Raw genomic sequence first — 20558 nt, forward strand, 5'->3', positions numbered from 1 at the left:
ATGCCCCTAGCACTCCCCATCCCCCCTCCATCCCTCACCCTTCTCCACCCCCTGTCCCCTGACTGAATGCCAACATGGTTTTTCCTTCTTACTCAAAACTTGCCAGGGAACAGAACTAGGGATCATTCAGATCATTATTCCTTTTATACAGTGAACATTCAGTTATGGGTCAGCAGCCAATTAAAAAGCTTTTTATCACCACTCAGAAAGCTAAGAGGAAACAGTAAAAGGATGCCTTTGCATTCTATGATGGGGAAAGGGGTCCCCCCATTACATAGACAGAAAAGCAAGCTCACCAAGCCTTCACAAGGACTGGAACCAGGAAGGACACTGCCACAACTGGCCCTCACTGGTCAATCACTACCCCTTTACAAATGAGATGAAATCTAGAAAGGAAAGAATAAATAGCTTATAAGCTACAAGAGGTTTGAAGTCTTACACAAGTAATCAATTCCCTGAAAACTGTAATAGACCTTCACTGATCAATAAAAAATTAACTTAGAAAAATTAGAATGGATCAAACAATAACTATATGAAGCAATGTAGAATATTAAAACAAAATCAAAAGGCTAGAAAAATAGAAGGAAATGTATGGTACCTTCTATTACCAACAACTAAGCTAAAAAAAAAAAAGGTCAAAGAAAGAACATCTAAGAGTCATTGGACTATCAGAAAACCAAGACAAAAAAAATCTCAGACCAAATTTTGAGAAGAAATCATTAAAAAAACATTGACACGACCTATCAGAACAAGTGGGCAAAATAAAAAATAAAATTCACTGCTCAACAAACTGAAAGAAATGCTAAAATGAAAACTCCCAAGAACGCAATAGACAAAACCCAGAGCTTCCAAGTAAAAGAAAAAATGCTGTGAGCAACCAGAAAGATAGAGTTCAAGTGCCAAGAAACCAGAATCAATATCACACAATACTTGGAAGCTACAACTACAAGGAACAGCAGAGTCTGGAATACAATACTCCAAGAGGCCAAAGATAAAGGCATATAACCAAGAATAATTTACCCAGAAAAACTAAGTACAATCCTAAAATGGAAAAAGAAAGGGGGAAGGAAAGAGCGCTTTAATGAAATAGAGGAATTCCAAGCATTCCTGATTAAAATACAAAAGTTGGAATAGAATCTTTGAAACATAAAAACAGAAGCCAAGAAAAGCCTAGAAAGAAAAAAAAACTGGAGAAATTAGAAGGTACCATGTGATAAGAAAGTGTTTATAGTCTAACAGGAGAAACAGTGCTTAGACTGGTACATAGTAGGCTCTTAATATTTACTCACTAACTGACGGAGAATAAACAAGTGTTCTCTCAGAATCCCAAAGAGTTCAAGCATCAGAAAGGGAATTAAATAAGAAGATGTCCAGGCATTTTTTGTTTTGTTTTGCTTTGATTATCACAAATGAAGAAAGAAAAGGGCAGGGAAAAGGAGTGCACCAGGGAAGAAAGGGTATGTTCAAGAAAAATGTAATACAAAGGTAGAGGAAAGGGTTGGGGAAGTAGGCATCACATCTCACTTTAATTTAAACCAAAGCAGCGTTGAATATACACATACATGTGTACACACACACACACATACATACAGCATTTGGTATAAAAAAATTATCAAACACAACAGAACAGATGAGAACAGGGAAAGAGGAGTTTGAACTTAACCAAGAGAATGGAATAAAGGAAAGATTAGTCACAAGGAAAACAAACTACAACTTGGGAGGATGAAGAAAGGATTACATTCAAAGAAAGAACAAAAACTTGTGATTGGGATCTAGGTAAGAAAAAGAAAAATATAAATAGGGAGGTGTGGAGCTAAATAGAGAAAAAAAATATAAGTACAGGATGAAAGGGAATACAGAACTAACAAATATTTACCACAAATATGAATGGGATAAACTCACTCATAAAACAGAAAATGTTAGTAGAATAAATTAGAAAGCTAAATATGTGTTAGTCATATGAAAAATGCTCCAAGGCACTAATAATTAAAGAAATGCCCATTAAAATAACTCTGAGGTTCTACTTCACACTCATCGTTTGAAAAAGATGACAAAAATAGAGAATTATCATTACTGGAGTTTTTGCAAGAAAATATGAATGTACCATTGGTGGAATTCTGAATTGGTCCAGTGATTCTGGAAAGCAATTTGGAATTATTCCCCAAAATTCATTCAACTGCATACTCTTTGAATCAGTAATATCACTACTAAGCCTGTACCCCTAAAAGAATAATAGAAAGTGAAAAAGGATTCCGAATGTACAGCAGAGTTCTTCTAGAAGTGGCAAAGGATGGGAAATTAGGAGATGACCATCAATCATGGAATAATTAAACAAAGTAGGATATATGAATGTAATAGAATAGTTTTGTTTCACAAAAAGATATGAAAAGAATAGTTCCAGAGAAACATGGGAAGATTTATATGAACTGAAACAAATGAAGTACACAGAATCCTGACGACAATTTGTACAATGACAACGTTATCAAGAAAAAAAACTCTGGTCAGTTCAATGACCACACAAATTTCCAGAGGACTAATGATGAAGCATTCTACTCACCTTCTGAGAGAAGGATAATAGACTCGTTACAGAAGAAGACGTAAAAGTTCAAACAATGTAACTATGGGTTTTTGTAACTATGCCTATCACTGTTTTTGTTTCTTTTAGGTGGGGGGGAGTAAAGAAGGGACTTAAAAATAAATGTTAGAAGAGAAAAAAGGGGGATTTTGTGGCAGAGAACAGCTTAGAATCAATGAAAATATCGCATAATTTTCCAGATGATTTTATCCTTCTTAATCAATTCTGGGGCCCAACTCATTGTTAATTTAAAGTAACTGCCAAAGAAATGTGTGCTGATGGGCTAACTCAATAAACTGTTCATCTAACTAAATGTCAGTCTAGGCAACATGTATTCTTCATTCATTCACATTTTGCCTTGTGGATTGCCAGACTGATTACTTTTGAGTGGCCATGGTTTTTATTAAGAAGAAGGCCCTAGAATGTCATGGAACTCAATATAACCAGCACTGTATCACTCCAAAACAAGTACATTTTGAGATTTTCACCACCCATGAAGAATTTCTCTTCCCACTGGCCTTATATGGATATTGTCTATAACACTAGTGAACACTTTAGATTAGGCTATCCTGTGTTTTGTGTTACAACTGATGTTGTTCATCAGAGTACCATTGAATCAAGCTATCTCTGTGGTTGCATATATAAAGGAATTTCACTTAACTTTAACATGTGCATTGGAGACATCTTGCTGAAAAGACATTTTAAGGTAGAATCAAAAGATTATTATTTATTTTTTGAAATCAATGCAACACAAAGCAAGTAGCACTTATCTCTCTCAGTCAAATATGCAACTGTAAAGATGTAGTCCAAGCATGTAAAGATGTGTGCGAAGTATACAAAACTGTGAAAACCTACCTCGTCCCTTCACATATTTTCACATGCCATCAATGATACCCTCCATAGGTGAAAGGAGGATACTCAAAGTTATTTTAAAGAGATGGGAAAGTAGACTAGATGCTGATATCACCTCATTAGCCTGTTTTAATGAACACTGTTGTGTTAATTTCAGTCAGTTTCTACTGGCTCAAAATATTAAGAAAAGATATTTTCTCTAGACTAAAACCCTTTCTAGACTTTTCTCTTTAGGAATGCTGGTAGGTCCATGAAAGGGTCTTTTTTGGGGGGAAATGGTTTAAGCGTAGTAACCAGAACTTAGACCCATCCTACTGACCCATCTAACGACAGTCTCCTTTTCTATATCCCCTAAGGCAATCAGCCTAAGACCCTGCGCCAAAGGATGCTTTCCCTGTACTGCGGTTTTTTTTTTTAAAGCATCCTTCTCTATTATTTAGAAGAGAACCCTAGTCTTCTACAGAGAATTTCTAGACACAGAACTCTGGTTGGAGTTCAGGAAAGAAGTGAATGCTGACTTTGTTACTCAATTCTTTGGGAATGTTAACCTCCAAACTGCATTTTAACATACTATGATCTTTTCCTTGTTCAAGATTCCTATAAATGCTACCTAAAGTTATCTTGGCAAGGTGACATGTCAGAGGGCGTGTTGGTCCTATGTCAGTCTGGACGTTAGATTAATGATAAAATTTTTAAAACTGTTTTTGGCCAACGTGCTAAAAAAAAAACAAAAACAGAAAAAAGTATTTTTTCCTCAACATCATTTATGATCTTTCTTTTGGAATTTTCTCTTCTTTGAGGTATCCCGAAGAATAACTTGAAAATTTTGCCACCTCTGACACGGATTTCTTCTGAACACTTTGTAGCCATGCCCAGCCATTTTCTCCAACTTTCTTTTCTTAGTTGCTATTTGAGTTACCTCCTACCGGAACTTAAGAGTCGATCCAATTGTTTCCCTAATTAGGGCCTGTTCAGTATTTATCTTTCCTTGTATGTTCAGTGCTTGTGCATTACAAGTGATTAATAAATGCTTGTTACTGATTAATTGATAACCTTTAGTTATATCCTACTCTGACTACACACTGCTGGACAAAATTCATTTCTGTATGCTAAGGTCATTATCTATTATTATCTATTACTACTTCAAGTTCTTTCTTCCACTTTCAATTTTTACTAAGATCCACTATATCAACTTTAAATTCCATTTTCTCTCCATTTTAGATAAATAATCTTCAACCTTTCAAAAAGTTGTTTAATATTACTAGCACTAAGGGGGACATCTTGTGCTAAAAATTGGAGGCACTTCATATAGAAAAATTCTATCGTATGTTTAAAGAAGAGAGGAATTATCTGTATTAAAGCTAAGATACAATCTACCTTTTACTAGTGAAGGACTGACATTCAAATACTTGAATAAATGTGTTCTCATCAACGTGGGGATTCCCTCCAGCAGCACAGATCCATAATGCACTCATACCTGTTCATTCTGTACCACTCTTGCCCATGTCCTCCCATGAGTTCACTAAAGGGAGACATGCTCAACACACTGGAGCCCTCCTTGCTTTCTTTTGACTACAAAGATACCAAGCGAGCAAGCAGGCTATCCTGTGGTTATCCCTCATTTTCTCCATGTCATCATCTTATTTTTCACTCATACATTTTCCATTTCTTAACCATTTAGGAATTATTTTCATCTTTCATGTTTAAAACACCTTCAATTACAATTATATTCCTCCCCCATCCTCTACTTAAAAAGCTGCATCTTGTAACAAAGAATAACAAAGATAAAAAAAAATTTGGCAAACCTAACCATCACATCAACTAAATCTGACAACATATGCAATGCTCCACACCCCGGTACCTAACCTCTCTGCAAAAAAGGGAGAGAAATGCATTTTCACATCTCTTCTCTAAGGTCAAGCTAATTCATTATAATGACAACAGTATTAAATTTTGGCTTTGTTCTTTCCATTTGCTGAAGATGTGTATATTAGTTTCCTAGTTTTGCTCCTTGTCTTTAACCTTTGAGCATTTATCTACTGGGAAATGGCTCTTGGTCTAATAGAGTTGCATAGCTGGAATTTTCTCTAGAAATGCCAGGAGGTGTGGGGGTGGGGGGATGGAGAATCTATAATTACACCAGTTATTAAGAACTCCTAAAATGTTAAGCAGTCAACTAGTATTTATTAAGTGGCTATTCTGTGGCCAGGCACTACGCGAGGCATTGAGGATATCTAAAACAAAACAATATCAAAAACAGGCCCTAACCTCAAGGAACACACAGGCAAAGGGGAATGGGGGCAGGGGAGAAAACAACATGAAAACAACTAAATAATTAATAATAATAGTAATGATAACAACTAAATATAGTATTTTATAACTAAATAACTAAAGATAGCATCCTAAAGTCTGCAAAGCACTTTGCAAGTATTAATTGATTTTGTCACTGTAGCAACCATGAGAGGTAGCTGCTATTATTATCCACACTTTACAGATGAGGACACTGAGGCAAATAGGGATTGTCCAAAGCCACACATATCTGTGGCAGAATTTAATATCATGTCCAAAACTCTATCTGCTGCACCACCTAACTGTACAAACAAGATATATACAGGATAAATTTGGAAGAAATCTTAGAGGTCAGACACTAAGATTAGAGAAGGCCAGAAAAGGGTTGTTGCAGGCAGTAGGACTTCAGAAGAAACTTGAAGGAAACTAGAGAAGCCAAGAGGCCAACTTAAAGAGAGAGAGAATTCCAGGCATGGGAGACAACCAGGGAAAATGCTCAGGGCCAGGAGATGGGAGTGGAAAGGATGTTTAAGGAACATCACAGAGGCCAGCATCCCTGGATTACAGAGTACATGATGGGGACTAAGGTGTAAGAAGATTGAAAAGTTCTTGGGATGGGGAACATTTTAAAAACCAAACAGAGGATTTTATATTTGATCCTGGGGGGAAGGGGAGGACAATGGAGTTTACTGAATAGGAAGAAGATATGGTCAGACCTTCACTCCAGGAAGACAGGTTTGACACCTAAGCGAAAGATGGATTGGAATCAGGGAGAGATTTAAAGCAGGATTTAAACAAGTAGGTTTTTGCCATAGTCTGGGCATTGGGTGACGAGCAACTGCACCAAAATGGTGGCAGTGTCCAAGAAGAGAAGAGGGCATATGTGAGAGATGATATGAGGGTAGAAACGACAAGAATTAGCAACTGATTGAATGTGAGGAGTTGAGGATAACGTCTAGGTTATGAGTTTAGATGCCTGGGAAGATGGGGGGGAGGGGTACTGTCAAGAGCATAAGGAGGGTAAGAAGAGGGAAAGGTTCAGAAAAAATGATAACGAACGAGGTCAGCTGTAGACACGTTGAGTTTGAGTCATCTGCTTCAAGATGGCTAATAGGGTAGTTAAAAGACTCAAGACCAGAGGTCAGGGGAGCAATTAGGGCCAGACAAGTAAGGAGGTTAGAGAGGCATCTCCACTACACTATACCAGTTTGCACCTGCTCTGCAGTTTATAACCTCAGAAAGCTGTCTGGAACACCAAGAGGTTAAGCAATTTACCCAGGGGTCTCGCAGTCAGTACAGGCCCAAGTCAAGACCTGAACTCAATTTTTCCAGAGTACAAAGGCAGGTATCTATTTACTACGCCATGCTGCCTCTCTGTATGTCTTCTTTCTCTATAAATCTTGAATATCAGATCCTTTATTCATGCCTTTCCTTCATGACACCTTTATACCACTTCTCCTCCATAATTCCTTGTTTGTAATGTGTTACGGCATGCTTACACCCACCAGGCACATTTTACCACTGCCCCTTGGGATACTCAAATTCAATTCTTCACAAGTTGCACTGTTCCCTGACTGAGCCATACACCATCACCACAAGAGTTTTCATATTAAAAAGATGTGCCATTTTAGGTGAAAATGCATGGCGACACTTTCTTGGAGGAGCATTTTTAAGCTAGTATTTTGCTCTACTGAACCAATTTTTAATAGTCTACAAAAATTAATACAGTGCAATCTTGTATTTTCTACATCTTTTAGCCAATGGTATGATGGAAAAAGATATGGAATATCACTTGAGAAATACTGTGCCTACTCCCTACTAATATCCGTGATGAAGGTTCGCCTCCACACCATAATGAGGCATAAGAGTAGATGGAGTTTTAGTGGAGGTGGAAAAGATTACAGATTTTATATCAGTATTCTTTGGCACATGACTAATACTGTCAGCAACAGCAGCACTGTCAAATATCAAGAACAACTGATGATATCTAACACCCACGCCCACACAGTCATCTCCCCCTCCCCGTGATGCCTTATTTCAAATAGAGCTTTATTTTAAAAATGAATTCCAGCTGTCTTCAAAAGCCATTGCTCCTTTCACAGGAACAGTGTCATAAGTGAGTAAGCTGTGCTCACATCATGAAATGTGACTCTGATTCCCAATTTGGGGACGTAGGGTCTACCTTGCCTGATATGGGACTAAAATGAAAACCCCCTAAAGCCTGAGGGGAGGGGAAGAAAGAAAGCGAGGGAAAAATACATCAAGAAGCTGCACATAATCAGACCAAATTCTCAGAAACATTCTGTAACCGGATATTGGAAATAAGGACCTCTTGGAGAATGTGACATTCAGTAAAGACTAGAAGCCAGAGCCAGAACATCATGACTCCATCCAGCCTTTGGAGTGGAAAGCTCTATGGCAGGGATGCTTAACTTGGGGTCCACAGACTTCCAAGGAATCTACAGACAGATTTCTGGGGGACTGAGTGCAAATCCAACCTCGGATACTAGCTATGCTCTCTGTCTGCCTTAGTTTCTTCATCTGTAAAATGGGGCTAATAATAGCACCTACCTCCCAGGGTTGTTGTGAGGATTAAATGAGGTAATATTTGTACATTGCTTAGCACAGTGCCTAGCACATAGTGAGCACCATATAAATGTCAGTTATTATTATTAGCTTATATATGTGTCCATATATATAATATATACATATGTATTTACATATTTGTCCTTGACAACTAGATTTCAACATCATTAGTTTCCTTTGTAATCTTATATATTTTATTTTGTGGATTTTAAAAACGTGATTCTGAGGTGTCCACAGACTTCACCAGACTGCTAAAGGGGTTCATGACACACAAAAGGGTTAAGAACCCCTATCGATGGTTTTGGAAATACAGCTAATTAGAATTAACTTTATAGGCTTTTCTTTTCCTGACAACCTTTTTAAATCACCTGGTCTCAATACCCTGGCTTAGGTGCTCACTCATCTTCTTGATACAGGACTAGAATTACTTGATCCCTGACCCTTTCAGCTTAGAGATGCTGGGAGACCAATGCGGTAATGTGTATAATATATTGTGAGCTCTTCAGAGAAAAATGCCATGTGAAAATGAGGAGTCCTAAGATCTGTCGACCAGTAAAATGTCTAGATGTTCTGCTTCACAGTGACAGCGAAAATAATTTAAGGGTTTTCAAGAATTTCAGTGTTAAAAGTTCAGTTAGATCATCAAATTAATAAGGCATCTTAAAATTTTAAAAACTAAAACCTAGAAATGCACATATTTCCACAAGTATGTGATTTCAAGGCTGTTAAACACAAACAGAATTATTCTTGATATTGTCAGGGAGACTGACCTTCACTTAAAATTCTCAATTCAGTTAACTTGATAGTTGACTAACAGTTCACATAAAAACACATTTATTTGGACATAAGAGACAAATACAGATTCTTTTTTCAGATTTCCCTTTCATTACCCAGGCAAAAAAATTGGTAGACAAGTTAAGAAATGCAAAGCTCAAATTCCCAGAACTGTCCTAAAGCAATCATATTATAAGCTTAAAGAACACAAAACTATGTTGACTACAAAAAGATCAAAAACAGTTACTCAAAGACGCTGCTTTTAACATTCCAACTTCAGATGATAAAACCCACATGATTTGTTTCTTAAGTAAGTCTAGTCTGAAAAAGACAATTCTAGGAGCAGAAAATAACTATTGCTATTTCCTCAATACTCTTCCACCTTCATCCCATTTCTTAGCACTGAGAAAAAAATTTAATGACCAGTTACCCCCATAGGCCACTTGGAAAATGAACCACTGTTATCTACAATACAGATAAAAAGGGGGTGATTTGCCAAGGTCAATGAGAGGAACCAAAAAAAGAACAAATCCACAAAATTTGAGATGCAACATCAGTTCTGAATTCTGATTCACAGTTAGATTACTCCAAAATATTTCTGGAGACAATTTAAACTCTCTCTCACTGAAAGGCTCAGGCACATTATGCTTGTATACTTGAGTCATCTTGAAATAACAGCAATATCAACTACAAGGAACATTACCACACAAGTCATACTAACAACAGAAAAGTACAAATGAAGTAATAATTTTACCAAATTGTGATGAAATATTTTTCTAAATTTATAAAGACAAGGTAACTACATGGAACATAACAAAAATCCAAATTTAGATCAGTTAAGCCCAGATGAGAATCATATTTCAAAGAGCATTCAGAATACGCAGAGAAAAGTCACAGGAAGTAATTGAATGTTTTCTGGTAAGAATATACACAGTAGGTTGTTTGAGCAGAGAGGTGAAGTAGAAGGGAACAAGGACAACAGACCCACAAAGAAAAGTGAGCCAATATAAGATCTGCAGCAGTGCCTACACAATGTGGGCATCTCCTCTGCTACCAATGTGTATGACTGTGATACATTCCACAAGCCCAGGGGCAGCAAGCACCTCTCTTGACAATAAAAGAGGTCATCCCATACTTTTCCCTAGGTAGCCTGATGGCATCTCCTTCCAAGCATGATGAATCAGTAGCAACCATATAACAATTCAGATATCTCTGAGCTACCCACAGAGACTTACAAAGAAAGCAGTGGATTCCCAAGCAATTTCTCTTGGCCCAGAGCCAAAGGATAAAATACTCATACCATTTCCACTAAGCTGAAGGTGAACAAGAAAAGAAAAAAGGTTTTCAAAATAAGTTTTATTTTCTACAATTGTTCATTTAAACACATATAGGGCTCAGGGCCATGTGCAAGAAGAAAAAAAGAAAAAAAAATCATTCTAAGTGACATTTCTAAAATTGATTATACGTTGAATAATCAATGGATTATATCTTAGAAAAATAAACTAATTTGAATAATTCATTTATATTGGCAATATTTTAATATGATAAAATCAGATATTTTATTTTTTTATAAAAATCAAATGCTTTATTGATGTTGTCTTTTAAAATATTACTTACTTTCAAACAACTCTCTTTACATCTCCAACTTGAACCCCACCCACCCCCAAAAGAACCTTCTCTTATAACAAAATGCAGTTAAGAAAAACAAATCTACATATTAGCCAGGGAGGCCTCATACCACACCGTGTAGTTTCCTCCCTGAACAGCAGAAAACAAACTTCTTTGAAGTAATGTTCAGTCACTGCATTGATCAAAATTCTGATGTCTTTGACTTGACTCTTTTTAAAACACAAACAGGAAATGGGGAAATTTCAAGAAGTTTCATTTATTTTCCAAAACTGAAACAAAAAATACACACGTATATGCATGTATTTGCATATGAACATATATGGATAGGTCCCCCCAAAATGCTTGTGTTCATGAATTTCTAGTTTCTTATAAGTTAAAATGAAATAAATATTTCATAAGGGTCTCTGATTTGTGACTAATTCTATTTTAATGGTTTTTGTTTCATCCCCCAGGAGAAGGCAAGCTCCTTACTGTTCCATTTTTGTCTTTATAGCCCCTGCATCTAATCCTGTGGCAAGCACATAGTAGGCATGTAATAAAAGAAACTGAATGTTAAAACATACACTGACCTCTGTAACACTAATGAGTCACTGCTGGATTTTTTTCCCTTCTTTTTTATATTTATTTTTCTAGCAATTACAAAATATTTTTTCATATTTCATTTTTTTTTACTTATTAAGAATTAAGATATGACTACCAGATTATAGCTCTGGAGCTGAAAGGAGCCTTAGGGATCATTTACTTCACCTCTCTCATAGCTGAGGAAACTGAGTTATACACTAATATAAAAAGTAATTCCTAAAATAAAGGAAAACTTTAATATCTGATTTTTGTTACTCTTTGAGCAGCAGCCTGACCTCCAATGTCCCATTTGAATTACCATTTGGAAGCAGATATTCTAGTACAGAACTTATAAGCATTTCTTAGATTTTATGAAAACAACAAAACCAAAAGCATTTCTATATTGGGCTAAACCAAGTAATTTACTAAATATAAGAACTTTATTGGGGCTGAACCAAATAATTCACTAAATATACATGCTTTTTCCAGACAAGAAATGCACATTTAACAATAAAGTGCTTTTTTTAATTACTTGAAGACAAAATTACCCCCCCCCCCCAAGAAAAAAAAAACCCACAAGCTTATGGTACAGTAGAAAGAACATGGACCCTGGGGTCAGAGGATCTACATGCCAATCCAGTTTCTGACACTTAACCTCCATCTCTGTGGCCAAATATCTCTGGTTCTCAGTTTAACTCTGTTGCTAAATCGGACACCTTGCTGGGAGGCCTCTGGCATCCCTTCTACCTCTTGTTCTATGATCCTTTTGTCCCCACCCTCACCCCACTCCCCAAAAAGCCTAAACCAACCAAACTAAAAAACTCCAGTAAGAATGTCATTATTAACGGGCGCTTCAGTTAATAGACATATTTCTGGACGTTAATAGCAGACATCTCCACGAAAGATTTCACTATGAAACACAGCACTATGCATGGACTTTAAACATTTCCAATGGACTCTTGAGGCAAAATGCCTTCCACATCCGGAGAAAGAACTACGGAAATGGATCGCAGAGAGAAATAGACCATTATCTTTTGTATTACGTTCTGTTCTGTTTTATGGTTTCTCCCATTCATTTTAATTCTTCTATGCAACATGCATTTCATAGGAATGTACATGCAGAAGCTATATAAGAGTATACGCCGTCTCAGGGAGGGTGTAGAGGGGAGAAATGAATGGGGAGGGGGGTAAATCTAAGATATGTGGATGTGATTGTCGAATGCTGAAAACAAATAAAACAATTCAATTTTTAAGAAAAGCCATCCCTATGCATTAAAATGGCATCATTCAGCTGACTTGGTCACCCTCAGCCATAAACATTCTACACTGTGAAAGTTGAAGGTTATGGGTTCCGAGTTAATAGTTGGTCAGTGAAACAGAACTGAAATTGTAGCACCCTCTGCTGTTTAGCCGAGATACATAACCAAAAGCCTCCCACTGACTACCACAAAAATCTCCAGGCTTTCTTCCTAAAAGTAAAAACACAAAGTGTTTTGTTATAATTACATGAAATAGCATGTTTTCAAAAGCTTTGGTGCTTAATCCTTTGTGACTATGGACAAGTTGTTTCATTTCGGAGCCTCACTTTCCTCAGGGGTAAAATGGAGATAAGGGCTGGATGAAGTTGGGCACTTTTGTAATCCCTAAGGTGCCAGGACTAAGGCTGGCATCACTGTGGCAAGCCCCCAACAGCAGAGGGGCCACCAGAGTGCCTAGAAAGGGGCAGAAATGGAATGGGTCAGGACTGTAGTCTCAGTAAGATCCCATCTACAAGAAGCCTTTCTTGATCCACCTTTATGTTAGCGTCTTCCCTCTGCTGACAAGAGAGTTTCACATCCAGCCCTCCTTTGTTGTTTTATCTGTTTGTTAGGTTTAAAAAAAAAGAAAAATTTAAGCTCTCTCTTTATGTAGTAATTCAAAGAACTGTTGTTTCATCATCCTGTGTAATCCTGGCCTCCTCCAACACATTGCTACTACCCCTGTACAACTTCAAAGTTTTCTATGGCCTAAAGATGTTTTCTTACTATATTTAAAATAATATTATTCTACACTTGGTGTATATAAAGTCTAATTATTACAATTTATTCATGGCATATGAGGTTTTATGATTCTGTCATTAAAACATAAGCCCTCTTAGTCTTATAAGGTGAAAAAGATGTATCTGATTAGCAAGTCCTTTAGTTAGATTATTTACCAAATGATTGTTTTAAAGGAAATTTTGAGAGTAAGGAGAGTAATGACTACAATCAGCCTTGTGACAGCAGTGATAAAATATTCACAGGGTAATAGAATCATAGATCCAGGTACCTCAGAGGTCATCTAATCCAACTCACTCTTTGTATCCCTAAGGAAGAAGGCCCGGGGAAGTGAATTTGTACAAGGTCACAAAAGTAACAAACATCAAAGGTAGGATTTGAAATCATGTTCTCTGACTCTGGAGCAAGAGCTCTTCACCTGTTTTGTGTCATGGGTCCCTTTGGCAACAGTCTGGTGAAGGCTATTCTTAGAACTGTGTTTTTAAATGAATAAAATAAATCCCAAATGATTACAAAGGAAATCAAGTATATTAAAATATAATTTTCAAAATATTTTTGAAAAAATCAAGTCTGTAGACCCATGGTCCTTATTCAAGAACCAGTATTCTTAAACCAATTATATTAAAATATAATTTGCAAAAAAAATTGTTAAAAATCAAGTCTACAGACCCATGGTTAAGACTTGTCCCTACTGCAGAGCCAGTATTCTTTCCAATTGATCCCAATGCCTTTATATGCTAAGGGCTGCTCTAAACTTCTTAACTTTAAAAACATTGCGGGGAGAGGAGAAGGGGAGAACTTGGGATATTATGATATTATTATTCTTTTACTATTAGTGAAAAATTATGTTATCAATCACTGTAAATAAAGTATTTGTGTATGGTAAAATTCTGTTTCTAGCCTGAACAATTATTGATCAACCACAAAATATGGGAAAATGAATGGAGTTGGCAAGCTACCATTAAAAATGTGATCATTCATTGGCGGTCTGCATCCTCAGGTGGGGGGGGGGGGGTTGGAGCCATTAAGAAATATGAGGAGAATATGAGGATAGTCCTTGGAGCTAATTAGAATAAGAGGAAAAGAAGCCAAGCTTTAACTAAAGGGATGAGCAGACTTCAGCAACTTCTAGAGAGTAGTATCCTTAGGTTAGCATTTGGATACAAAACCGGTAAAGGAACCTAAAAAAATGGAAGAAAAATTATCTAAGCCAAGATGGGAAATGGAGACAAGCGTCCTCTTAGAAGATGTGGCAGCAAATGTCTGACTGTATAATAGGTATCTTAAGAATTCTGCCCTCTGTAAATTTATCTATTTTTACACGTCCTCACTCCTCCCAGACTCTCCTCCCATTTTAAATTATCCAGTAACGTTCCTATTTGAAAATAAAAAATCTTTGTGTTGAGTAAAATAAGGAAAGAAGAGATTGATCTATTGTAACCAGCCCCAGAGAACTAAGGAAAGCAGACTAGCCCACAGATGTTGCCAGGGTGAGAAAGGCTATAAGCAACCTTGGGTGCAGCCTTATAGAACACAAAGAAAATCTCACCCCCTTACTGCCTGGGTAATTTCTTTACAAGAAGATGCTCCAGAAGATATTACCTCTAGAAAATTATTATTCTGTAGTCACTGACACAAATAATGCCCCAAATTCTTTATTTATATTTTATATAATGCTGCCAGCTAGTGGTCCTATTTCATATTGAAATACTGGCAGTAGCATTTCATAGTTATTTCAACTACTGCACTATCTATCTATGTCTCATGGTCACTCCTGACCTGAGGTGAGCTAATTTGATGAATCCTATTTACCAAACAGCAAGAGGAAACCTTGTCGTTCCTACCTCACCCCCAGAGGGGCATCTATCAGACCAGAAAACAATTGTGACCCTACCAAAAAACAAGATTACGCTCTCAGATTACATCATAAATTGAACATCTTAGACAATCTTACCAAATAGCCTTCACTCATCTTGAGAAAAGCAAAGCACTTCAAATTAAATATTTTTGACCATTTGCAGAGAACTTTACAGAGAAAAAGTCACAAGTACTTTTCTTCACAAGAACAAGACCCCTCCATAAAGTATATGCACTATTAAAGAAGACATATGTTGTCCAAATAGTATTTGAAGTAATGAGATGCAGCCTATGGGCAAAAATTTTGAAAAAAAAAATTACAGACTGTCATTGTTTTGTATAAATGTATTATTTCATTAATTTTTATGCCACGTGAAAGGGATCTCTCTCTCTCTTTCAACTCCTCATAAGGCAGTTGTAATATAGTAGAAAGAGCAATGGATTTGGAATCATTAGCCCTGGGTTCAGATCCTGGCTCTTTCATTTGCTAGTTTGTAATCCTGGTCAAATCCCCTCAATTACATGACTCCATTTCCTCATCTATAAAGTGTAAGTAATTCTATAATAACTGGCTCCCAGGGTTGTGAGCAAAGCAATCAACTCATCAACAAGCACTGACTGAATATCTACCCTATGTCAGGCACTGTGCTCAAAAAGCACTTGGTAAACCTGAAATTGCCATAGAAATGCCTTGTACAATGACTCCCTGCAGCACACTGCCTTTGAACTTAGCGCCTCTTGCCCTATGATACGGTTATTTATGTTCACGTCAGCTGCTCCTCTTCCCAACCGCCACCCCTACCCCACTCAAGTTAAGCTACTCAAGGGCAAAGACTGTTTCTGCTCCCATCCTGTATGTGCAGGAACCAACACAGGGCCTTGCACATAGCAGAAATTTAATAAACTGTTTAATAAATATCTGTTTGAATGAAAATGAACTGAATTAAATGTAGTCAATAACATATTTTGTGCTTTATAATTGCCATTTTCTGCTGCTATGTGACTCAAGTAGAGGAAATTCTATAGCACTTATACTACTACTAAAGAAGACGCCTTCCTAGTTAGTGGTCAGATACAATATTTACTCTTTCAGTATATCCTCTATTATCAGGGACTCAGATGGAAAGCTGATACTTTGGTCACTTCTCTAAAAGATCCATTTCTTTACCCATAGTTTTTAAATGTATTCCAATAAAAGGAGGAAGAAAGTAAAGGAGAAAAAGCAGGTTGATCTTGCTAATAAAAGAAGTTTCTCCTTTAATAACTTCTGCAGCTATATACAATTTTTATGTTAGTAAGAAAAAGCACACTATACATTCACTATTGTAAAACTTATAAAAAGTAAATATAGAGAGAAAAACTTGCAACTTACAAATATTCCCTGTGTTGTCAAAGCTGGTAAAAATATCTTCAACATTTATAGGTCCTTGGTTATTCCTGGAAAGTAATCAAAGATTTTCTTCAACTTTGTGAAACATCAACATCTCTCAATCAAAAAATGCTGAAGAAGTTATTGATCATTCTTTATATAGTTGTCATATATTTGCAGCTAAAAAATCTTCTATAGGCTCTCAGATTTAGAGCTGGAAGAGACCTTAGAATTAATCATATCCAATCCCTTCATTTTACAGATGAGGAAACTGAGGGGCAAAGAAGTTAACTGACTTGCCAAGGTCACACAGTAAAGGAACTGTGTGATGCAGAATTCAACCCAGATCTTCCTGACTCAGAGAATATACATTCCATGACACCATGTTGCCAGCCCTCCAATTTCACTTTCAGAAATATTTCACGCTCACTAAAAAGAGAAGAAAAAATTAAAAAGAGTGAACATCTAGTCTTAAACATCTAGTCTGAAATAATCAACATGGTAGCACTTTTTGCAGACTTTATTGGCACCAAAGACAAGACAATGGCAGAGTCTGGTGAGAGAGGCATGACAAATGCACAAACCATGGTGAGTAGGCAAACCAGAGAATGGACAGCGTGTATGTTCTTGCTCAAAATGTTTCATTTACCTAAAGTTTAGGGTCAGCTAGCATCACTGTGGAACAAGGTTTTGCAGAAGTTCTCATACTTTATAGCACCCTCAAGGATCAATCTCTCATTATGGTGTGCTAGTTGGGAACAAGAAACATGACAGACAAAATCTGAATTATAAGCCCCTAAAAAAATAAGGATGGGGTAGGTTTTTTTAAAAAAAAATTTTGGTTTGTTATATCTATGATACTTCTCACAGAAATAATGCATCCTCATTCACATAGATGTCAATGTGTCATATGGTTTTAGCTTTTCCCCCCAGTAATGGAGCTAGCTAGTCAGAATTTAGATGGCACAGGGATGCTTTAAGTCCATCAACTTTTTTTTGACATTTTGACATTTCAATATAATTGTTTTCCTTTTGTAATTCTCTGTATTTTACTTTATACATCTGAAAACTTTATTCTGAGAAGGGGCCTATAGGCTTCACCATACAGTCACCAAAGGGATCAATGACACAAAAAAGTTTTTTAAAAAAACTAGCAGCACTTTGAGGTTTGTAAAGAAATTTTCAAGTTATTTCATTTGATCCTCAGAACAACCCTAGGAGATAGACACTATTATTAATCCTATTTTACTAATAAGGGAACTAAGGCCACGTAAGGTCAATAAACATTTATTAAGTACCTACTGTGTGCCATGCACTGTGCTAATTAAGTAACTTATTAAAGGTCAAACAGCTAATAAGTGTCTGAGGAAGGATTTGAACTCGGTCTTCCTCATTCCAAATGCAGTGCTCCATCCACTACACCACCTAAGCAATAGTTTCCTATTGAACCAGACACACACGTCTGCCTGCTCTGTCATGTGACCAACAACACCCATTTGTAATGGATGGTCAGATCTGGGGGATAGTTTGTGACTGTATAACTAAACAAAACTAACTGGCTAACATGGTTCAAAATCACATCAAGTACTAACCCAATGAGCTAACCAGCCCAGAGGAAGTAGTGATTCTTCATCCTTGTGAGATATGTTATCCTGCTCTTTGTCGGTACATACCATTTTCAAGGCATAAGTACATAATACATGATTATCAATAGAAAAGTACAGCAAATGAGAATATTCTGTGAAATTTTTAGAATAAAAATATCTAAAATAATACTATACCCAATCATTTGCCTGTGCCTCAAATCCTGTTTTATAAGTACACATGCTACCTTCATTAGTACACAAATAAATGCATATACAAACATACACTAATTTCTTATAGTCCAGAACTTCTTAACAGGGATTCACACATTTAAAAATCGAGGGGGTGGGGGAGAGAGGAAGATTAATATTTAGCTGTTTGTAAATAAACTCAGAATAAAACAATCACGATAAATGCAATTTCTTTAAAAATCAGAAACCAAGGGAAATATGTAAACATGAAAAACCAACAGGTATATGGAGGAGGCATGTGGTGTTCAGAGAGCAAACGTAATAGATTTTTTTCAAGGCAAAAAAGATAAAGATGTTCCTCAGTCTTCATAGATGGGGGAGAAATGATATAGCACTAAAATGAAGAGGCACACATATAGCATATGGAAAGAACAGATGTGAAGGCATTATGAAAATTCACAAGTGCTATTCAAAAGAGATCCTTTCTTAATTAAGTAGTATAGGCAAATGAAGAGTACAGTGGGCACGTGCAAAAGGCACTAAGCCAGACAAGGTCAAAGGATACAAACAGTTTTCAAAGGAAGAAATCTATTCTGTTAACAACCTTGTGGAAAAAAATGCTCCAAATCACTAATAATTGAAGAAATACAAATTAAGGAAATTCTACAGTTTCAGCTTATAACCACCAAATGGGCAAACCAAGGATAATGGCAAATACTGGAAATGAAGGAAAACAAACATACACTAATGTTTCTTTGGTGGAGCTATGAATTGGTCCAGACTATTTTGAAAAACAATTTGGAACTATGTCCAAAAATTCACTAAATTGCACATAACCTATGACTCAGAGACACTACTATGAGACTATCTCTCAAAAAAATCAAAGAAAGATATGCATATGCATACATATGCAAAAATATTATATTTCTGTAACAGCAAAAACCTAATAACTAAGATTCCCAATCTACTGGGGAATGGCTAAATAAACTATAATACAGGAATATAATAAAGTATTATCACATTGTGAGAAATGATAAAAGGGTTGTTTTCAGAGAAAACTGGGAAGATTTTTAGAAACCGATGCAGGGAGAAGAACGGTAGGGGAAGGAAACTTCTGCAATAAACATCATAAAGAAAAGAACATTTTTGAAGAGAACAGAAGCAGAAAGGTAGCCACAGGGGAAAGCGAGGGCTTCAAGATGTAGGAGAAATACATTTCTGAATATAGTCAGCGTAACAATTTGCTTTGTTTACTATACACATTTGGTACAATATTTTTCTTTTTCTTTTTTTTGTGTTCAATTCAGATTGGGGAAGAAAAGAAGAGAAAAAAATTAATGCTTGCTAACTGAAAAATTCATTTAACTTCTTTTCAAAAGCAGTGCTAGGGGCTGTACGTTCGAGGGTAGCTCCCATTTGAGGACCTGAAATAAATGAGTCACTGAAGCTAGAAGAATGTGTGTGTATATGTGTGTGCATGCACACACGTGTACACATACACATGCATGGAAATTGGCAAAGGGACAAGAACTGGACTTGCTTTTCATTGGTACAGGGAACTCCCAAGTGAGGGAAGTACTTCTACCAAGCGGACAGAGTTCTCCATAACTTCCAGTCTTAGAGAGCTACCTTGAACACTGCGAGATCATGATTTGCCCATGATCACACAGCTATCATATGTCAAAGGAAGAACTTTGAACCCCAGGAATCCTTACTTCAAGGCCAACTATGTATTCCTCCATGCTGCCTCTCATGGCAAATCAGCTCACTGAATGACTAATAAGTCTGTAGTCAGCTGTTTATTAAGCACTTACTATATGCCAGGAAGTTAAGTACTAGAGACACAAAGAAAGGGAAAAAGCACTCTGCTATCAAGGAACTCATATTTTAATGGGGAAAACAATATTTAAAAAACTAGGCACATACCAGATGTGTGTGGAATAGGTGAAAGACCATCTCAGAAAGCAAGGTACTAGCAGCAGGCTACAGAAAGTGGGATTTGAGCTGAGTCGTGAAGAAAGTCAAGAAACTAAGAAATAGAGGTAAGGATAGGGAGCAGTCCAGACATGAGAGAGAGGCAAGGCAAAGGTACAGAGGTAGGGGAGAGGGCTAGTGTAGTGATTCACCCAAAAAATAGGGAAAATCTAAGAATATTCTAGCTGAAAGGGATCTCAGAGGTCACTTAATCTGGCCCCCCATAGTTTATGGATGAGGAAACTGAGGAACGAGGCTCAATGCACTATCACCTCACTGAC

General features: G+C 36.7%; 1 protein-coding gene across 3 annotated transcripts in view; it reads right to left on the reverse strand.

The window, feature by feature from the left end:
* The window catches only part of CAMKMT (calmodulin-lysine N-methyltransferase), a 530058-nt gene that overhangs the window by 469951 nt on the left and 39549 nt on the right, over positions 1 to 20558 (reverse strand). For all 3 annotated transcript variants that reach the window (XM_072635725.1, XM_072635726.1, XM_072635724.1), the window contains exon 3: positions 16532 to 16596. In XM_072635725.1, coding sequence (XP_072491826.1) covers positions 16532 to 16596 — 65 coding nt within the window. The remainder of the gene's footprint in view (positions 1 to 16531; positions 16597 to 20558) is intronic.

Source organism: Notamacropus eugenii, chromosome 1 (genome assembly GCF_028372415.1).
Source record: "Notamacropus eugenii isolate mMacEug1 chromosome 1, mMacEug1.pri_v2, whole genome shotgun sequence".
Taxonomy (NCBI): domain Eukaryota; kingdom Metazoa; phylum Chordata; class Mammalia; order Diprotodontia; family Macropodidae; genus Notamacropus; species Notamacropus eugenii.